At 42.0% G+C, this 18,223-nt stretch overlaps 1 protein-coding gene across 1 annotated transcript in view; it reads right to left on the bottom strand.

Moving 5' to 3' along the window:
- Window positions 1–18,223, bottom strand: part of REEP5 (receptor accessory protein 5) — a 52,576-nt gene that overhangs the window by 10,087 nt on the left and 24,266 nt on the right. Inside the window, exon 3 of the mRNA XM_061429910.1 lies at window positions 11,564–11,702. Within this exon, the coding sequence (XP_061285894.1) occupies window positions 11,564–11,702 (139 nt within the window). The remainder of the gene's footprint in view (window positions 1–11,563; window positions 11,703–18,223) is intronic.

Below are 18,223 nucleotides of genomic sequence, written 5' to 3'. Positions count from 1 at the left end.
AAACAATTACCTTGTGATTGTAGCAGTAGCACAGGTAGGACCCAACTAGTCCTTAAAATGGAATACTCTCACATACAATTCTCTGCAATTCAGAGACCTTCACTGAAGCCACCCAGAATACACCACTAATACAGAAAGAAAACATTTTTATTGACAGCGTGATCAATTTTTAATCATCTCAAGTATATTATCTATCTGGAACATACGGGATAAATTCCCTCTTTCTGGATGCCATGCCATCATACAGCTGGGCACTCACTACTAATGGATGCACATTCATTTCACTATTCGGGAGGAAAACTTGCTGCACAGCAATTTCTGTAATGTACTTCAAATATAAATGACTTGCTGATTATCTTGTATTTTGGAGCCTTTCTGACTCAAGGGGCCTCCATTAGCAGAGGTGATCACGAGCAGGCTGCCGTCAGACCACTCACATTTCGGAAGTCTGAGGTCAGGTGCTGGTGTAGTGGTTCTACTGGCAGCAGACTGCTGGGGGCAAGCAGTGGGCCCGGCAAAAGCCCGGCTGCTTGCTGTTAGAGGCTGCAGTGTGACATCACTGCCATTAGACGGGTCTTAAAGGATTCAGAAGTGTTTGAAGTTTAAAGTATGGACATCCACATCAAAGACTATAAAGCTATTATTATAAATGCTAAATATCTTTGGATAACAAAACCATGAAAAATCCAGCAGCCTATGAAATCTAAATCTTCCGATAGACCAATTTTTTTTCCCATTTCTTTTGAAAGGAAAAATTTTCAGCTGTGTTACAAGGCATTCTGTGGTAACATCATTCAAACTTAAAAGAATATCCAGAAACTTCCCTGGTGGTCTAGTGGCTAAGACTCTGTGCTCCCAATGCAGGGAGCCTGGGTTCAATCCCTGGTTAGGGAACTATATCCCATGTGTCACACCTAAGACCCACTGCAGCCAAATAAACAAAGAATTGCTTTTTAGAAAGAATATTCATGTTTCCATTTAAATTTTTTAATTAAAATAGAGTTTATTTGCTTTTCTTTTAATATAAACATGAGGAAGAAAAACCACTTAAGTTGTAGCATTCTTTTCAAAATAAAACTGCAATCAATACTTGAATCTCCAAGCTCCATAAACAATATTTTTTGAGGTGGTAGATTGTAATATTTTTATATCCATTATTTATCATTTATGTCTGTGTCCTTTAAAAATGATGGAACCTGTGGCACTCAATATAATGTGAAGCCTTGCTATAAAGAGAGAAAGTATTTCTGGCCCAGAAATGCTTTGTTTACAGGCAAAATTCCTAGGATTACATTTGAGAAGGTACGAGGAGAAAGATTTTACATAGTTGAGAACACTTTTTTTTTTTTTAATGTTTCAAGTTTAGGTGACATCATTACCAATTTCCTAAAAGACTGATTACTGGACCTCCCTGTCTTTTAATGGGCTTCCTGGTGGCTAAGTGGTACCCTGTGTTTTAAAAAGCCTGAGGTAAGGGTTCCTAAGATTTATCTTTCCTCAAATAACAGAACACACCTACAGCCAGGTCAACATACAGGATAGAAATGCTGTTTCATATCACTTACTTTCCTATCGCTGCTGCTGCTAAGTCACTTCAGTCGTGTCCGACTCTGTGTGACCCCAGAGACGGCAGCCCACCAGGCTCCCCTGTCCCTGGGATTCTCCAGGCAAGAACACTGGAGTGGGTTGCCATTTCCTTCTCCATCATTTAAATTTTTAACTATCTAGCTTTTTTTTTTAAACCATAAATGGTTTCATACTGTATATAATCTATAATTTTTATAAATAATGAATTATGCAAAACTTCTGTATCTCAATAAATGAAGTATTTCTTTTAACAGTATGGATGTACAATACTATTAATTCATTTAACCATTTACCTGTTGATGGACCCTTCAGGGTTTTTTTGTAATTACCAGAATGAGAGAGCTTCTGGTATCTAATTTCCTGTATCTACATTTCTTTAGGTAGACATTTTAAATAACTGCCAATTTAATGAGGAAGCTACACTATTTGAGTATTTTAACTCACACTTCCCAGATTGCTGACTACTCATATTTTTTTCTCTTATGTGAAATATCTCTATATGACTTGTTTAATTTTTCTCTTTTTCTTCCCTGTAAGTTTTTCTATATATTCTGGATATTAATTCCATATCTGGTAGGAATGGAAATACATCCTCCTCGCCTGCTGTTATTTTTCCTTTGTTTATTTGCCCACAGTTATATAGAAATGTTTGTCTAATTTCTATTCCTCCAAGTTAGAAAACATTCTCCTATACTTTTTCTAAAGCAGAGGTTTTGGCGTAGAAGTCCTGCCTTGGGAGGGACTGAGGAAAACAGCCGCGGACTGAGTAGCCAGGGCGGTTTCTCCTCACACCCCTGCTCCAAGCCCTAGAGCTGGGAGTGACCGCCCAGGAGCACCTGCTTCGAGTGCTGCTGGGGCAGGCAAAGGCTGATGCCTGCACCCGAGGAGCTATTCTGGGGAGGGAAGGGTGATTAACTGTGGCTCCTCTGCTGCCTGGGGCTCGCCCACCCTAGTTTAGGGTGGGCAAGCCCCACACCTGCCCCCCTATCCTGAGTTTACCAGAACTAGCATGGATCGGGGTGTGCCACCTCCATTCCAGCACCCGATGGAACAGCTGATATGCCTGGAGAAGAATGAACTTACAGGCCAAAGTAACAAGGTATTTGAGAGTACAACCAGTTCAAAACACAGACAGCACAGTCAACTACAGACCTATCAGCAGCAGAAATTTTAGAAGTGACTGACCAAGAATTTTAAATTAACTATACTAAAAGAAATACAGTGACATGAAAGAACAAAAAAACACAGGAAAGAACCAAGCCAAATTACTAGGAATGAAAAATAAAATAGTTGAAGTAAACACAATGTATAGCATAAAGATCAAATGGAACAAAATTGAAACTGGAAGATCATATTGAGAAAAACTCCCAGAAAGCAGGAAAACACAAATAAATATATTTGAAAAATAGGTAAGGCCAGAGGAAAAGAAAAAATACATCCAAATTACCCAGAATTAAAAATCAAGATAATATCAATGTAGTGGTGGTTACAGCGAGGGAAATCAAAGAATGAGAGGGTTTCTGGTATCCAATTTCCTGTATCTATGTTTTTTAGATAAAAAATCTAAAAAGAGAGAGAGAACAAGATGCCGGAGGAGTAGGTGGACATGGAGTCCATCTCTTCTCCACGGATACACCAGGAATACACCTTCAGACACAGAAGTGCATGCAGCACACCAGCGGAGAGCGGACAGGAGGACCTGACCAGCGGAAAAGCACACACAGAACCACGCAAAACTCGGTAGGATGAAGGAACTCGGGGGAAAAACAGGAGTGTTAGCAGGACCGGACCTGCCCTGGGCGGGTGGGGGACTGAAGCGGGGGTCCGATCCCCACAGCGGGGCAACTGAGTCAGAGGAGAAGCATTTAAGGCTGAGAGTGAAACAGCTGATCTGTGGCAGCCTAAATGGAGTGAGAATCAGACAGTCCTTGCCGCAACCATACATATGCCAGGCAGGAATGGAGATCTACTGGAAGGTTCGATCCGGGTTCGATCCCTGGGTCAGGAAGATCCCCTGGAGAAGGAAATGGTAACCAACTCCAGTATTCTTGCCTGGAGAATCCCCATGGATGGAGAAGCCTGGTAGGCTACAGTCCACAGGGTCACAAAGAGTCGGACACGACCGAGCGACTTCACTTTCACCGAGCAGGACCCCACCCAGTGTGCCCCCTTCAGTGACTGATGTACCAAACTACAGAGCAGGACCCCACCCAGGGTGGCCTTCTAAGTGCCTGAAGCCTGAACAACAGAGAAGGACCCCAGGCAAGGGATCCCTCTAAGTGCCTGAACGGGCGGGGATACGAAGAAAGACTGGCCAAAGAGGCCCCCTGAGCACCAGCTACGAGAGGCTGGAAAAAAGCCTCTGATCGGGCCATAACTCCTGCTGAGGAGGCAGTCCGTGTCCCTGCACACTTGGCGCCACCAGGGTCCCCCCAAGACAAGCAGCTGTACCACCTTCACGCTCAACCCTCACTGGGGCAGAGCTGCCACAGGCAAAAAAAAATGTCATGTGTTCATGTGCGCAGGGTCCTGTTCAACTCTTTGCGATCTTGTAGACTGCGGCCTGCCAGGCTCCTCTGTCAGAGAGGGGGTTCTCCAGGCAGGAATACTGGAGCGTATTGGCCAATACTGGGTGCCATACCCTTCTAGAGCGCTATATTTCCTGCTGCCCTAGCTGCCAATCCCTCTGCGACCAGAACCCCTGCGACCAGTGCAGCTGCACCACCTCCGCACCTGGCCCTCACAGGGGAAACCCGAGTCCTCCAGGGCAGCCTCAGGACCTAAACCCCATGCAGAGGTGGAAATAACACCACAGGTGAAACCCAGGGGCAGTGTGGCTAGGAAGAAGACCCAAAACCTTCCCACCAGCTGTACAAGCTGCAGATTACATCCACACAATCAACTAGGCAGACTGTGTCTATGGAATATATAAAAGGCCACTGAGAGCTCCCATAGAAGAAAATGCACTAGCTCTGATAGCTGTGGACACTGGAGGCAAGAACACACAGGAGTAGGACCAGATGAGAATCTGAGCTGCCCCACAGCAGGTCCATGATCAGCACAGGAGGGCATCCTAGGGAGGCAAGGTGGACTGGGATTCCCAGGGCAGGAAAGGACTCACAGCAGAGACTCAAGATAAACCTTTATTATTTTCAGTTTTTGACTTGTTCTGTACATTCACTTGGATTTTTTTTCTTTTTTCCTTTTTTTCCTCCTCTGTTGTAGTTCTCGATTTTATTGACACTGAGAAATCCAATTAAGCTTTTGAGGCTTTTTTTATTTCCTCAGTCACATTTTTATTGTTGTCATAAACTGCTGCCTCTATGTTGGCCTTTTACAGTTCTGTGGAGTTTTCCTCTTTTATTTCTTTTCTTTTTAATTTTAATTTTTTAAACCTATTATTATTTTTTCTATATTTGTTCCTTTGTTTGCTTTTCCTACTGTTCTTTCCCCCTTGCTGTTAATCTTTAACATGTGTAAATCTTCTTTATCTACTTCTATTTAACTTGGCACATCTATTCTTTCTTTTCTTAATCTCCTTTCCTCTCAAAATATTTGTTAGTTTTATTATTGCTTTATTCTCCAATTGGATGACCCACCACCTAGAGTAATGTAAGTAAAAACAAAAGTAAACAAGTGGAACCTGATTAAACTTAAAAGCTTTTGCACAGCAAAGGAAACTATAAGCAAGGTGAAAAGACAACCCTCAGAATGGGAGAAAATAATAGCAACTGAAACAACTGACAAAGGATTAATTTCCAAGATATACAAGCAACTCATACAACTCAATGCCAGAAAAACAAACAACCCAATCAGAAAGTGGAAAAAAGACCTAAAAAGACATTTCTCCAAAGAAGACATACAGATGGCTAGCAAACACATGAAAAGATGCTCAACATCACTCATTATTAGAGAAATGTAAATCAAAACTACAATGAGATATCACCTCACACCAGCAAGAATGGCCCTCATCAAAAAGTCTACAAACAATAAATGCTGGAGAGGGTGTGGAGAAAAGGGAACGCTCTTGCACAGTTGGTGGGAATGTAAACTGATACAGCCACTGTGGAAGACGGTATGGAGATTCCTTATGACCCAGCAACTCCACTCCTACACGTATACCCTGAGAAAACCAAAACTGAAAAAGACACATGTATCCCATTGCTCATTGCAGCACTATTTACAGAAGATAGAACATGGAAGAAACCTAGATGTCATTCGACAGATGAATGGATAAAGAAGTTGTGGTATATAAACACAATAGAATATTACTCAGCCATACAAAGGAATGCATTGGAGTCAGCCCTAATGAGGGGAATGAACCTAGAACCTATTATACAGAGTGAAGTAAGTCAGAACGAGAAGGATAAATACCATACTCTAACACATATATTGCATGGGAATCTGGAATGTTAGGTCCATGAATCAAGGCAAATGGGAAGTGGTCAAACAGGAGATGGCAAGAGTGAACATCGACATTCTAAGAATCAGTGAACTAAAATGGACTGGAATGGGTGAATTTAACTCAGATGACCATTATATCTACTCCTGTGGGCAAGAATCCCTTAGAAGAAATGGGAGTAGCCATAATAGTCAACAAAAGAGTCCAAAATGCAATACTTGGATGCAATCTCAAAAATGACAAAATGATCTCTGTTCATTTCCAAGGCAAACCATTCAATATCATGGTAATCCAAGTCTATGCCCCAACCAGTAACGATGAGGAAGCTGAAGTTGAAAGCGTCTATGAAGACCTACAAGAACTTTTAGAACTAACACCTCAAAAAAGATGTCCATTTCATTTTAGGGGACGGGAATGCAAAAGTAGGAGGTCAAGAAACACCTGGAGTAACAGGTAAATTTGGCCTTGGAGTACAGAATGAAGCAGGGCAAAGGCTAATAAAGTTTTGCCAAGAGAACGCACTAGTCATAGCACACACTCTCTTCCAACAACACAAGAGAAGACTCTATCATGGACATAACCAGATGGCCAACACCAAAATCAGGCTGATTATATTCTTTGCATCCAAAGATGGAGAAGCTCTGTACAGTCACCAAAAACAAGACTGGGAGCTGACTGTGGCTCATATCATGAATTCCTTATTGTCAAATTCAGACTTAAATTGAAGAAAGTGGGGAAAACCACTAGACCATTCAGTCAGTTCAGTTGCTTAGTCATGTCTGACTCTTTACGACCCCATGAATTGCAGCATGCCAGGCCTCCCTGTCCATCACCAACTCCAGGAGTTCACTCAGACTCATGTCCATTGAGTCGGTGATGCCATCCAGCCATCTCATCCTCTGTCATCCCCTTCTCCTCCTGCCCCCAATCCCTCCCAGCATCAGAGTCTTTTCCAATGAGTCAACTCTTCGCATGAGGTGGCCAAAGTATTGGAGTTTCAGCTTCAGCATCAGTCCTTCCAATGAACACCCAGGACTGATCTCCTTTAGAATGGACTGGTTAGATCTCCTTGCAGTCCAAGGGACTCTCAAGAGTCTTCTCCAACACCACAGTTCAAAAGCATCAATTCTTCGGCGCTCAGCTTTCTTCACAGTCCAACTCTCACATCCATACATGACCACAGGAAAAACCATAGCCGTGACTAGACAGACCTTTGTTGGCAGGGTAATGTCTCTGCTTTTGAATATGCTATCTAGGTTGGTCATAACTTTCCTTGCAAGGACTAAGTGTCTTTTAATTTCTTGGCTGCAATCACCATCTGCAGTGATTTTGGAGCCCCCCAAAATAAAGCCTGACACTGTTTCCACTGTTTCCCCATCTATTTCCCATAAAGTGATGGGACCAGATGCCATTATCTTAGTTTTCTGAATGTTGAGCTTTAAGCCAACTTTTTCACTCTCCTCTTTCACTTTCATCATGAGGCTTTTTAGTTCCTCTTCACTTTCTGCCATGAGGGTGGTGTCATCTGCATATCTGAGGTTACTGATATTTCTCCCAGCAATCTTGATTTCAGCTTGTGCTTCTTCCAGCCCAGCATTTCCCATGATGTACTCTGCATATAAGTTAAATAAGCAGGGTGACAATATACAGCCTTGACATACTCCTTTTTCTATTTGGAACCAGTCTGTTGTTCCATGTCTAGTTCTAACTGTTGCTTCCTGACCTGCATATAGGTTTGTCAAGAGGCAGGTCAGGTGGTCTGGTATTCCCGTCTCTTTCAGAATTCCACAGTTTATTGTGATCCACACAGTCAAAGGCTTTGTATGACCTAAATCAAATCCCTTATGATTATACAGTGGAAGTGAGAAATAGATTTAAGGGACTAGATCTGATAGAGTGCCTGATGAACTATGGATGGAGATTTGTGACATTGTACAGGAGACAGGGAGCAAGACCATCCCCAAGAAAAAGAAATGCAAAAAAGCAAAATGGCTATCTGAGGAGACCTTACAAACAGCTGTGAAAAGAAGAGAAGCAAAAAGCAAAGGAGAAAAGGAAAGATACACTCATGTGAATACAGAGTTCCAAAGAATAGCAAGGAGAGATAAGAAAGTATTCCTCAGCAATCAGTGCAAAGAAACAGAAGAAAACAATAGAATGGGAAAGACTAGAGATCTCTTCAAGAAAATTAGAGATACTAAGGGAACATTTCAAGCAAAGATGGGCTCAATAAAGGACAGATATGGTATGGACCTAACAGAAGCAGAAGACATTAAGAAGAGGTGGCAAGAGTACACAGAAGAACTGTACAAAAAAGATCTTCACAACCCAGATAATCACGGTGTGATCACTCACCTAGAGCCAGACATCCTGGAATGGTAAGTCAAGTGGGCTTTAGGAAGCATCACTACAAACAAAGCTAGTGGAGGTAATGGAATTCCAGTTAAATTATTTCAAATCCTAAAAGATGATGCTGTGAAAGTGCTGCACTCAATATGCCAGCAAATTTAGAAAACTCAGCAGTGGCTGCAGGACTGGAGAAGGTCAGTTTTCATTCCAATCCCTAAGAAAGGTGATGCCAAAGAATGCTCGAACTACTGCACAATTGCACTCGTCTCACACATTAATAAAGTAATGCTCAAAATTCTCCAAGCCAGCCTTCAGCAACACGTGAACTGTGAACTTCCAAATGTTCACGCTTGTTTTAGAAAAGGCAGAGGAACCAGAGATCAAATTGCCAACATCTGCTGGATCACTGAAAAAGCAAGAGAGCTCCAGAAAACCATCTACTTCTACTTCATTGACTATGCCAAAGCCTTTGAGTGTGTGGATCACAATAAACTGTGGAAAACTCTGAAAGAGATGGGAATACCAGACCACCTGACCTGCCTCTTGAAAAATCTGTATGCAGGTCAGGAAACAACAGTTAGAACTGGACATGGAACAACAGACTGGTTCCAAATAGGAAAAGGAGTATGTCAAGGCTGTATATTGTCACCTTGCTTATTTAACTTATATGCAGAGTACATCATGAGAAACGCTGGGCTGGATGAAGCACAAGCTGGAATCAAGATTGCTGGGAGAAATATCAATAGCCTCAGATATGCAGATGACACCACCTTTATGGCAGAAAGTGAAGAACTAAAGAGGTCCTTGATGAAACTGAAAGAGGAAAGTGAAAAGGTTGGCTTAAAGCTTAATATTCAGAAAACGAAGATCATGGCATCTGGTCCCATTACTTCATGGGAAATAGATGGGGAAACAGTGGAAACAGTGGCAGACTTTATTTTGGGGGGCTCCAAAATCATTGCAGATGGTGATTGCAGCCATGAAATTAAAAGACACTTACTCCTTGGAAGAAAAGCTATGACCAACCTCCTCCATCCATGGGATTTTCCAGGCAAGAGTACTGGAGTGGGTTGCCATTTCCTTCTCCAGAGGATTTTCCCGACCCAGGGATTAAACCCGGGTCTTCTGCATTGTAGGCACACACTTTACCGTCTGAGCCACCAGGGAAATCATGACCAACCTAGACAGCATATTCAAAAGCAGATACATTACATTGTCACCAAAGGTCCATCTAGTCAAGGCTATGGTTTATGGTATGTATAGTGGTCATGTATATGTGAGAGTTGGACTATAAAGAAGGCTTAACGCCAAAGAATTGATGCTTTTGAACTGTGGTGTTGGAGAAGACTCTTCAGAGTCCCTTGAGGGGTTGCAAGGAGATCCAACCATCCATCCTAAAGAAGATCAGTCCTGAATATTCACTGGAAAGACTGATGTTGAAGCTGAAACTCCAATCCTTTAGCCAACTGATATGAAGAGCTGACTCATTTGAAAAGACCCTGATGCTGAGAAAGATTGAGGGCAGGAGGAGAAGGGGATGACAGATGATGAGATGGTTGGATGGCATCACTGACTCAATGGACATGAGTCTGGGTAAACTCCGGGAATTGGTGACAGACAGGGAGACCTGATGTGCTGCATTCATGGGGTCGCAAAAAGTCGGACACGACCGAACAACTGAACTGATCTTAACTGAATACATATATACAGAATCTAGAAAAATGGTACTGAAGATTTTATTTACAGGGCAACAACGGAGAAACAGACATGGAGAATAGACTTATGGACATGGGGAGAGGGGAGGAGAGGGTGAGATGTATGGAAAGAGTAACATGGAAACTTACATTACCATGGGTAAAACAGACTGCCAACGGGAATTTGCTGTATGGCTCAAGAAACTCAAACAGGGGCTCTGTATCAACCTAGAGGGGTGGGAGTTGCAAAAGGGAGGGGATATATGTATACCTAGGTCTGATTAATTTTGAGGTTTGACAGAAAACAGCAATATTCTGTAAAGCAATACCCTTCAATAAAAAATAAATTAATTAAATACATATAAAAGAAAACATTGTAGGAAGGAAAAAAAAGTCTAAAAAGAAAGCAAACAAAAATGTAGACATTTAGGACAAGTTAAAATAACAAGGACACTCAAAACAGGTCTAAATATACAAAGGAAACAATTAGATTTGAGGGAAACTAAAATAACTTTTAAGAGAGGCAATACAGGGGGCAGGAATGCAGATCTTCAAAATTCTTCGAGAATTACTTGAGTCTTTAAACTATTTCATATGTAACTCAAACTATTTCTTGTGTAACTTGACGTGTATTCTTACTTGAGTCTTTAAACTTTTTCACTTGTAACTCTTACTAAAACAAATACTTAAAGAGTATGAAGGGAAAGAGGAGAACCCATAATTCGTAAGAGCTGGACTTAAACCCCCTGCAGCTTGGCAGCCTGGCTCAGTGAGCCCGAGGCACTTTGCATCCTATGACGTTCATGGGAAGCAGGGCCTCTTCCACAGAAGACATTCGAGGACTCACCATTTAGAGAGAAAGAAGCAACCACTCTATTAAAAGGTATGAACTTCTTCATTGTCATTTGCCTCTGATGCAAGTCCAGAGTTGACACAGGCCCATTAGGAAAAAGTTCAACTTCCTACTGCCTTTCCTCACATAGTTGTAACGAAAGTGAGTCCTCTGCCAAACACAAGGTGTGGAAGTGCTGATGCCAGACTAATGGACCTGCCAGAGTTATTAAAATGACTTCCTCAGCTGATTTCACATCTTCTTTTTCCAAACCTATATAAGAAATGAGTATTTTTTGTCCAGATATAAAGACTCCAGCACACAACTGTGAATAATTGAAGGACTGATAAAATTTGCAATGTTCATGCATCAAACACAGACAACAGCGCATGAAGATAGGATTTTGGCAAAGAGCAACGCTTGTGCTAGTTCACAGTATTTCCATCTTTCACTATTATCAAACACATGTTACAGACATAATTGCTTTGGCTATTTCCAAGGTCATACACAAAATAGTTAGCTATATTGAGTTCTTTCTTCCTGTTTACATAATCTGAGGCAGAGCCAGAGATGTCTAACATTCAAACATCTGTTCCTATTCATTGTATATAAGTCCTGAGATTGAGTTTATTCTAGTGGTAGGGAGCAAAACTAAAACAGATGAAAGAAAACACGGCAGTGCAGGAAAAGCCAACGTACCTTCAGCATGTAGTAGAAGGGGAACCAGGACAGGAAGAGGTCAGAGAAGAATTCGACAATGCTGAACACACCATATACTACCCAGTAGGTCAGCCACTGGGTATCATCTTCTTTGTTGGGGCTTTCTATGGCTTTAATTCTGAAAGGCAATACAAAAGCAAGTGTATTATGTAGTAAGATCTCAATGAGACAATTTTGATCATTATACTTTCACGCTGCCCTCCAATACCAACTGAAAAACTCAGGCAATATATGTACCATGACACTAGATGCGTGAATTCAACACGAAAACAGACAGCAAAGCAGAAATATCAAGACAAGCTTTATAACCACTTGTTACCAGTCCTCTGGTCACCAAAGACGCCAGCACCAGTTGTCCCACGAGTCTCCACCTTGCCTGAGCCTCCACCACAGCTCCAGGAAATAGCACTAATGACTGGAAACTAGAGTGATCCCCATTTTCAAGTGGGGTCCTGCCGCTAGGGACTTATTAAGAATTCACTCATGTACTTCAGTTCTTATGCACTTTAACTGAAGTACATCATGAGTGAGTAGGCATTTCGATAAACAATATCTTGGGAAACACAGTTCCAGAACGCTTTCCAGAGTTCATAACATACTTCGTAACAAACAGGTGAAAACTAACATTAGTTCTGACTGTCGTCACGTGATCCTCAGGCGGTGAACTTTCCTCCCCTTATCAGTTAACACTAGGACCTTCTCAGTATCAACTACTTCTTAAACAAAATTCATTCTGTAAATAAATAGAACTAAATTTAGAATAACCTTCTTTTACTTCTGAATCAGAGGAATTTCTTCTAGTCCTAAAAATCCCTTCATTCTAAGACCCGATTCCATAATTTTTTATCCTATCCTGACATGTCTGGATACTTAAAACTGAGCTGTACTGCATCAGTAAACTAGAAGAAATATGAGTCTTGTTTAGCTTATGCAATGGGTTAACTACTGAAAATACATTGGCTACTTGGTAACAGGGGTTCGCCAAAGAAACAGTCTGATGAATCATGCTGAATCATCCCCTAAGAAACCCTCTGAATTAATCAGAAGCAGCCATGGGTGTATGTGTGCCTGCCTACATGTGTGTTCTAAGAAAATGACCAAGTGGGGGAAATTATAGCTGACTGCAATGACTGTTAATGACATGAGGAAAAGGCGAGGAGAGGGTGATGAAGTGAATGTGTTTTGAACATCAAGAGTAAATACAGAACCACAAAATAAATTGAAGAGAGCTAATTATAAAATAATGGCTTGTCACATGTAGACTGTGTCTGTGTTTTAGCTTTCCTCAGAAACTAGCCAATGTAATAGGAAGTCAAAGGAAAAAGTAGGCAAGCACGTGAACCAAAGAGCTAACAAATGTACATCCGTTACATGGGAGGTTTTTTTATTCCTGCTATGCTTTAAAGCTCAACATTTAGAAAACGAAGATCATGGCATCCGGTCCCACCAATTCATGGGAAATGATGGGGAAACAGTGGAAACAGTGCCAGACTTTATTTTTCTGGGCTCCAAAATCACTGCAGATGGTGACTGCAACCATGAAATTAAAAGACGCTTACTCCTTGGAAGGAAAGTTATGAGCAACCTAGACAGCATATTCAAAAGCAGAGACATTACTTTGCCAACAAAGGTCCGTCTAGTCAAGGCTATGGTTTTTCCATTGGTCATGTATGGATGTGAGAGTTGGACTGTGAAGAAAGCTGAGCACCGAAGAATTGATGCTTTTGAACTGTGATGTTGGAGAAGACTCTTGAGAGTCCCTTGGACTGCAAAGAGATCCAACCAATCCATTCTGAAGGAGATCAGCCCTGGGATTTCTTTGGAAGGAATGATGCTAAAGCTGAAACTCCAGTACTTTGGCCACCTCATGCGAAGAGTTGACTTACTGGAAAAGACTCTGATGCTGGGAGGGATTGGGGGCAGGAGGAGAAGGGGACGACAGAGGATGAGATGGCTGGATGGCATCACTGACTCGATGGACGTGAGTCTGAGTGAACTCCAGGAGTTGGTGATGGACAGGGAGGCCTGGTGTGCTGCGATTCATGGGGTTGCAAAGAGCCGGACACAGCTGAGCGACTGATCTGATCTGATCTGATCTGATGCTTTATTTGGTATAGAATATAGTTTATCTGGGGAAGATCCCCTGGGGGAAGGCATGGCAACCCACTCCAGTATTCTTGCCTGGAGGATCCCATAGACAGAGGACCCTGACAGGCTACAGTCCATAGGGTTGCAAGAGTCAGACAGGACCGAAGCGATGTAGCACAAGCTTGCATGGTTTATCTATTTACATTTAAGTTGATTTTTAACAAAGTATGATAAAAATTTGTTTCTTATACATCTTACCCTGGACAAAGGGCCAACAAACATTTACGAAACCACTGATATTTTTAGTTCCATTCTATGTCATTATTACTTTTTTTACTGAAGTATAGTTGATTTACAATGTTGTGTTACTTTCTGGTGTACAGCAAAGTGACTCAGTTATTTATGTGTGTGTGTGTGTATTTTTCTATTACATTGACAGATATGATAGATATTATATTGACAGATTGACAGTCATGTCCGACTCTTTGCAACCCCATGGACTATACAATCCACAGAATATTCCAGGCCAGAATACTGCAGTGGGTAGCCTTTCCCTTCTCCAGTAGATCTTCCCAACCCAGGGACTGAACCCAGGTCTCCCTCATTGTGGGCAGATTCTTTACCAGCTGAGCCACAAGGGAAGCCCAAGAATACTGGAGTGGGTAGTGTATCCCTCCTCCAGGAGATCTTCCCGACCCAGGAATTGAATCTGGGTCTCCTGCATTGCAGGTGGATTCTTTACCAACTGAGCTATGAGGGAAGCCCCATTATATAGGTAGTTTATTATAGGATATTGAATATAGTCCTTTGTGTAATACAGTAGGACCTTGCTGTTTATCTATTTTATGTATAACAGTTTGCATTTGCTAATCCCAAATTCCTAATTTAATCTGATTACCCCACCCTTGGCAACCACAGGTCTGTTCTCTGTGAGTCTAAGTTCATTCGTGTTATATTTTAAACTCCACATAGAGTGTTACCGTATGGTATTTGTCTTTCTCTGTCTGACTTCACTTAGTATGATCATCTCTAAGTCCATCTATGTTGCTGCAAAGGGCATCGTTTCATTCTTTTATTTCATGGCTGAGCAATATTCTGTTGCATATATGGATCACATCTTCTTTATCCATTCATCTGTTGATGGACATTTAGGCTGCTTCCATGCCTTGGCTATTGTAAATAATGCTGCTATAAATACTGGACACGTATATCTTTTCCAGTTAGAGTTTTATCTAGATAAATGCCTAAAAGTGGGATTACTGGATCACACGGCAACTCCATTTTTAGTTTTTGAAGGATCTCCACACTGTTTTAGACTGTGGCTGCACCAACTTCCATTCCCACCGACACTGTAGGACTGTTTCTTTTATCAGATTCGTATGCTGATTTGCTTAGTTAGGCTGTGGTGGGTCTCCCTTGCTTCACCCGGGCTTTCTCTAGCTGCAACCGGCAGGGTCTACTCTTCATTGTGGTGCACGGGCTTCTCATTGCAGCAGTTTCTCTTGTTGCAGAGCAGGCTCTAGGCCTCAGCAGTTGCAGTGCGTGGGCTCAGCAGCCGCAGCTCACGGGCTCTAGAGCACAGGCTCAGTAGTTATGGCACATGGGCTTAGTTGCTCTGCGGCATGTTCGATCTTCCCGGACCAGGAATCAAACCAGTGTCCCTTGCATTGCAAGCAGATTCTTAACTACTGGACTGCCAGGGAAGCCCTCTAGACTTTTTAATAATGGCCATTCTGACCAGAGTGAGTTGGTACCTCATTGTAGTTTTGATTTGCATTTCTCTAATATTAGCATGCTGAGCATCTTTTCATGTGCCTATTGGCCATCTGTATGTCTTCTTTGGAGAAATGTCTGTTTAGGTCTTCTGCCGATTTTTTGATTGGGTTATTTAGTTTTTTTATTACTGAGTTTTATGGGCTGTTTGTGTATTTTGGAAATTAATTCCTTATCAGTCATATTGTTTACAAATATTTTCTCCTATTCTGTAGGCTATCTTTTCATTTTGGTTATGTTTTCCTTTGCTGTGAAAAAGCTTATAAGTTTGATTAGTCCCACTTGTTTAGTTTTGCTTCTATTGCCTTGGAAGGACTACAATTATTTTTAAAATGTTAGTTCCACAGATTCAGAAACCAAAAACTAAACAGTACCCTATGTATCTCTTCATCTGGTGATTGATTTGTTTCCTTTAATCCTTTTATAATACAATGGTCATCTAGTGAGTTCTGTGCTTCATTCTAATTAAACCTAAGGAGGGGATGTGGGAACCTCTAGTTGACAGCCAGTTGGTCAGAAGCACAAACTAACAACCGGGGCTTGTTACAGGTGCTTCAGGTGTGAGGAGGTCTGTTTGGACTGAGCCTTTTAGCCTTGTAATTTGATTCTGTCTCTGGGTAGACAGTGTCAGAACTGAGTTGAACTCTTGGACTCTTGGGCTTCCCAGGTACAGTGGTAAAGAATCCGCCTGCCAATACAGGAGATGCAAGAGATGCAAGTTGGATCCCTGGGGGAGGAAGATTCCCTGGAGTAGGACATGGCAACCCATTGCAGTACTCTTACCTGGAAAAGTTCACGGACAGGGCAGCTCAGCGGGCTACAGTCCAGGACTGCAAAGAGTTGGGCGTGACTGAGGACACACACTTGGATCCTCTGCTATTATCTGAGGATCGCTGGCGGACATGGAGAAGCCTTTGGAATTGGGCCCTTTGCTTTGACCACTCTGCTGCCTTTTATTTACATTTGCTAAACAGTATTTTAACTTGTATCAGAATGAAGATATATCAAACTTTCAGGCAACATACAGGATTCAGGAAATCCTAAGATGCAACTCTATCCTTACGCCCTTTGTAGTTTTTGGTCTTCAGCTAAAGAGGCAAAGATAAGGAATGGGAAGGACAGGAACTTAATAATTATTTAATTTAGCCTTCAGAATAGCCTATGTAACAGGTAATGTTATTCTCATTTTTGAGAGAAAGAAACTGTGGCTTAGGGAAGGAAAACCCCATCGGCAGGGGAGCCAGAAGTGTACTCCCACAAAGCCTGTGTCTGTCTCTCTATCCCAAGTTGTTTTCCTAGTTGGGAGAACTACTCACCACCCTGTTGCACAGTACTTAGCAAAGTGTCTGGTACTAAGTGGGCAGTTAGTAAATGTTTGTTTCATTCATACAGATACAGAAAAGTTCATAATCTGACTTTTGGAAGGGACAAGAGTCCTCTATTGGAGAAAATCAAGGCTTGGAGAGGTCAACTTGGGCACAGAGCAGACTAACAGGGGGAAAGGTCATGGTCTCAACATCCAGATTCCTGAAGGGCCATGCATCCTGCTTCCTTGAGGTGGAGGACCATTAGAAGTGAACGGGATGTTCAAGTTGGTGTTCCAAGTTGGTGTCCTAGTCCACCAGTTCTCAGACTTAGATGATGATCCACATTCACCTCAGGAACGGTTAAAAAATATATACACTATATTTTTATAGTGTATAAATATATAAAAGATAGTGTATAAATATGTAAAAACTATATACACCAGGTCCTTCAGACCTAGTGGCTCAAGCTCTCCAGCATGCACAGGTATGTGCTTTTAGAAACGTATGCAGGTGATTCTAACACACAGCTAAGTTTCAGAACCACCAGCTCCAAGATCCAGTTTCAGTACCACTTGGTCATATCATTTCTAAGACAGAAAAGCAAAATGACTGAATCAATTCCAAAAAGCTATGGCCAGAGGGTAGGCGACCCCTTTCCAGCCAAGAGAGGAGAAAAGCTCGATCCTAGAGGGACTCGGGGATTGTCGCCCCAGTGGTTGGCAACAGTTCCCCTGTGCTCTCAGAGCCCTGGGCCACGCTCTCTCCAGTGCCACGTCACCCTCGAACGGCAGACGCCAGCAGCGACCGTGGGCTCAGAACTACTGCCAGGGCAGCACAGTCCTGCACCACTCTCTGCCCACGGTCACGGCCACCTAAACTCAGCGCTGTGCCTCCTGCTCCAGGGGCACTGGTCAGGGGCAGAGTTTCACCTCCGTCACGCAGGCAGCAAAAGGAAGCAAGGCCTGGGTGAGCAGGAGACGGGCCTGCGGTGTGGAAGATGGTTGGCAAGCAGTTCTAAAAATTCACTGAGCAGAATTAGAAATTGTAGACTGTTGAATTGGAAGATGTCTTAAAGTTCTAGTTCAAGTTCTACATTTTATAGACACAAAATAAAATGAACTTCAGAGAGGAAAGAGTGATATTAAAATGACTTTCAACTCAAAGATTATAGAAGAAGAAATTATAGAAGCATGTGTTTATACTTATTTTTTAAGGGAAGGATGGATTGTTTAAATATATTTGGGTATATCCATACAGTGAAATATATCTGAAGCCTTTAAAAGGATATTCCTTAACAGGGAGAGATGTCCAAGATACAAGGCTAAGTGTCAAAAAGAGATTACTAATTTTGTTTTTAAAAGAAAAAAGAAAACGACCTGTGTTTATAGACCAAGAATGGCATTCAGAAATACTTTTTTCAAGTTGAATACAGTTAAGCCTCAGTATTGGGATTGTAGAATTTTGGTTTTTT

Source organism: Bos javanicus, chromosome 10 (assembly GCF_032452875.1).
Source record: "Bos javanicus breed banteng chromosome 10, ARS-OSU_banteng_1.0, whole genome shotgun sequence".
NCBI lineage: Eukaryota > Metazoa > Chordata > Mammalia > Artiodactyla > Bovidae > Bos > Bos javanicus.
The sequence above is the reverse complement of the archived record's forward strand: the minus strand, read 5'-3'. Positions and strand labels throughout refer to the sequence as shown.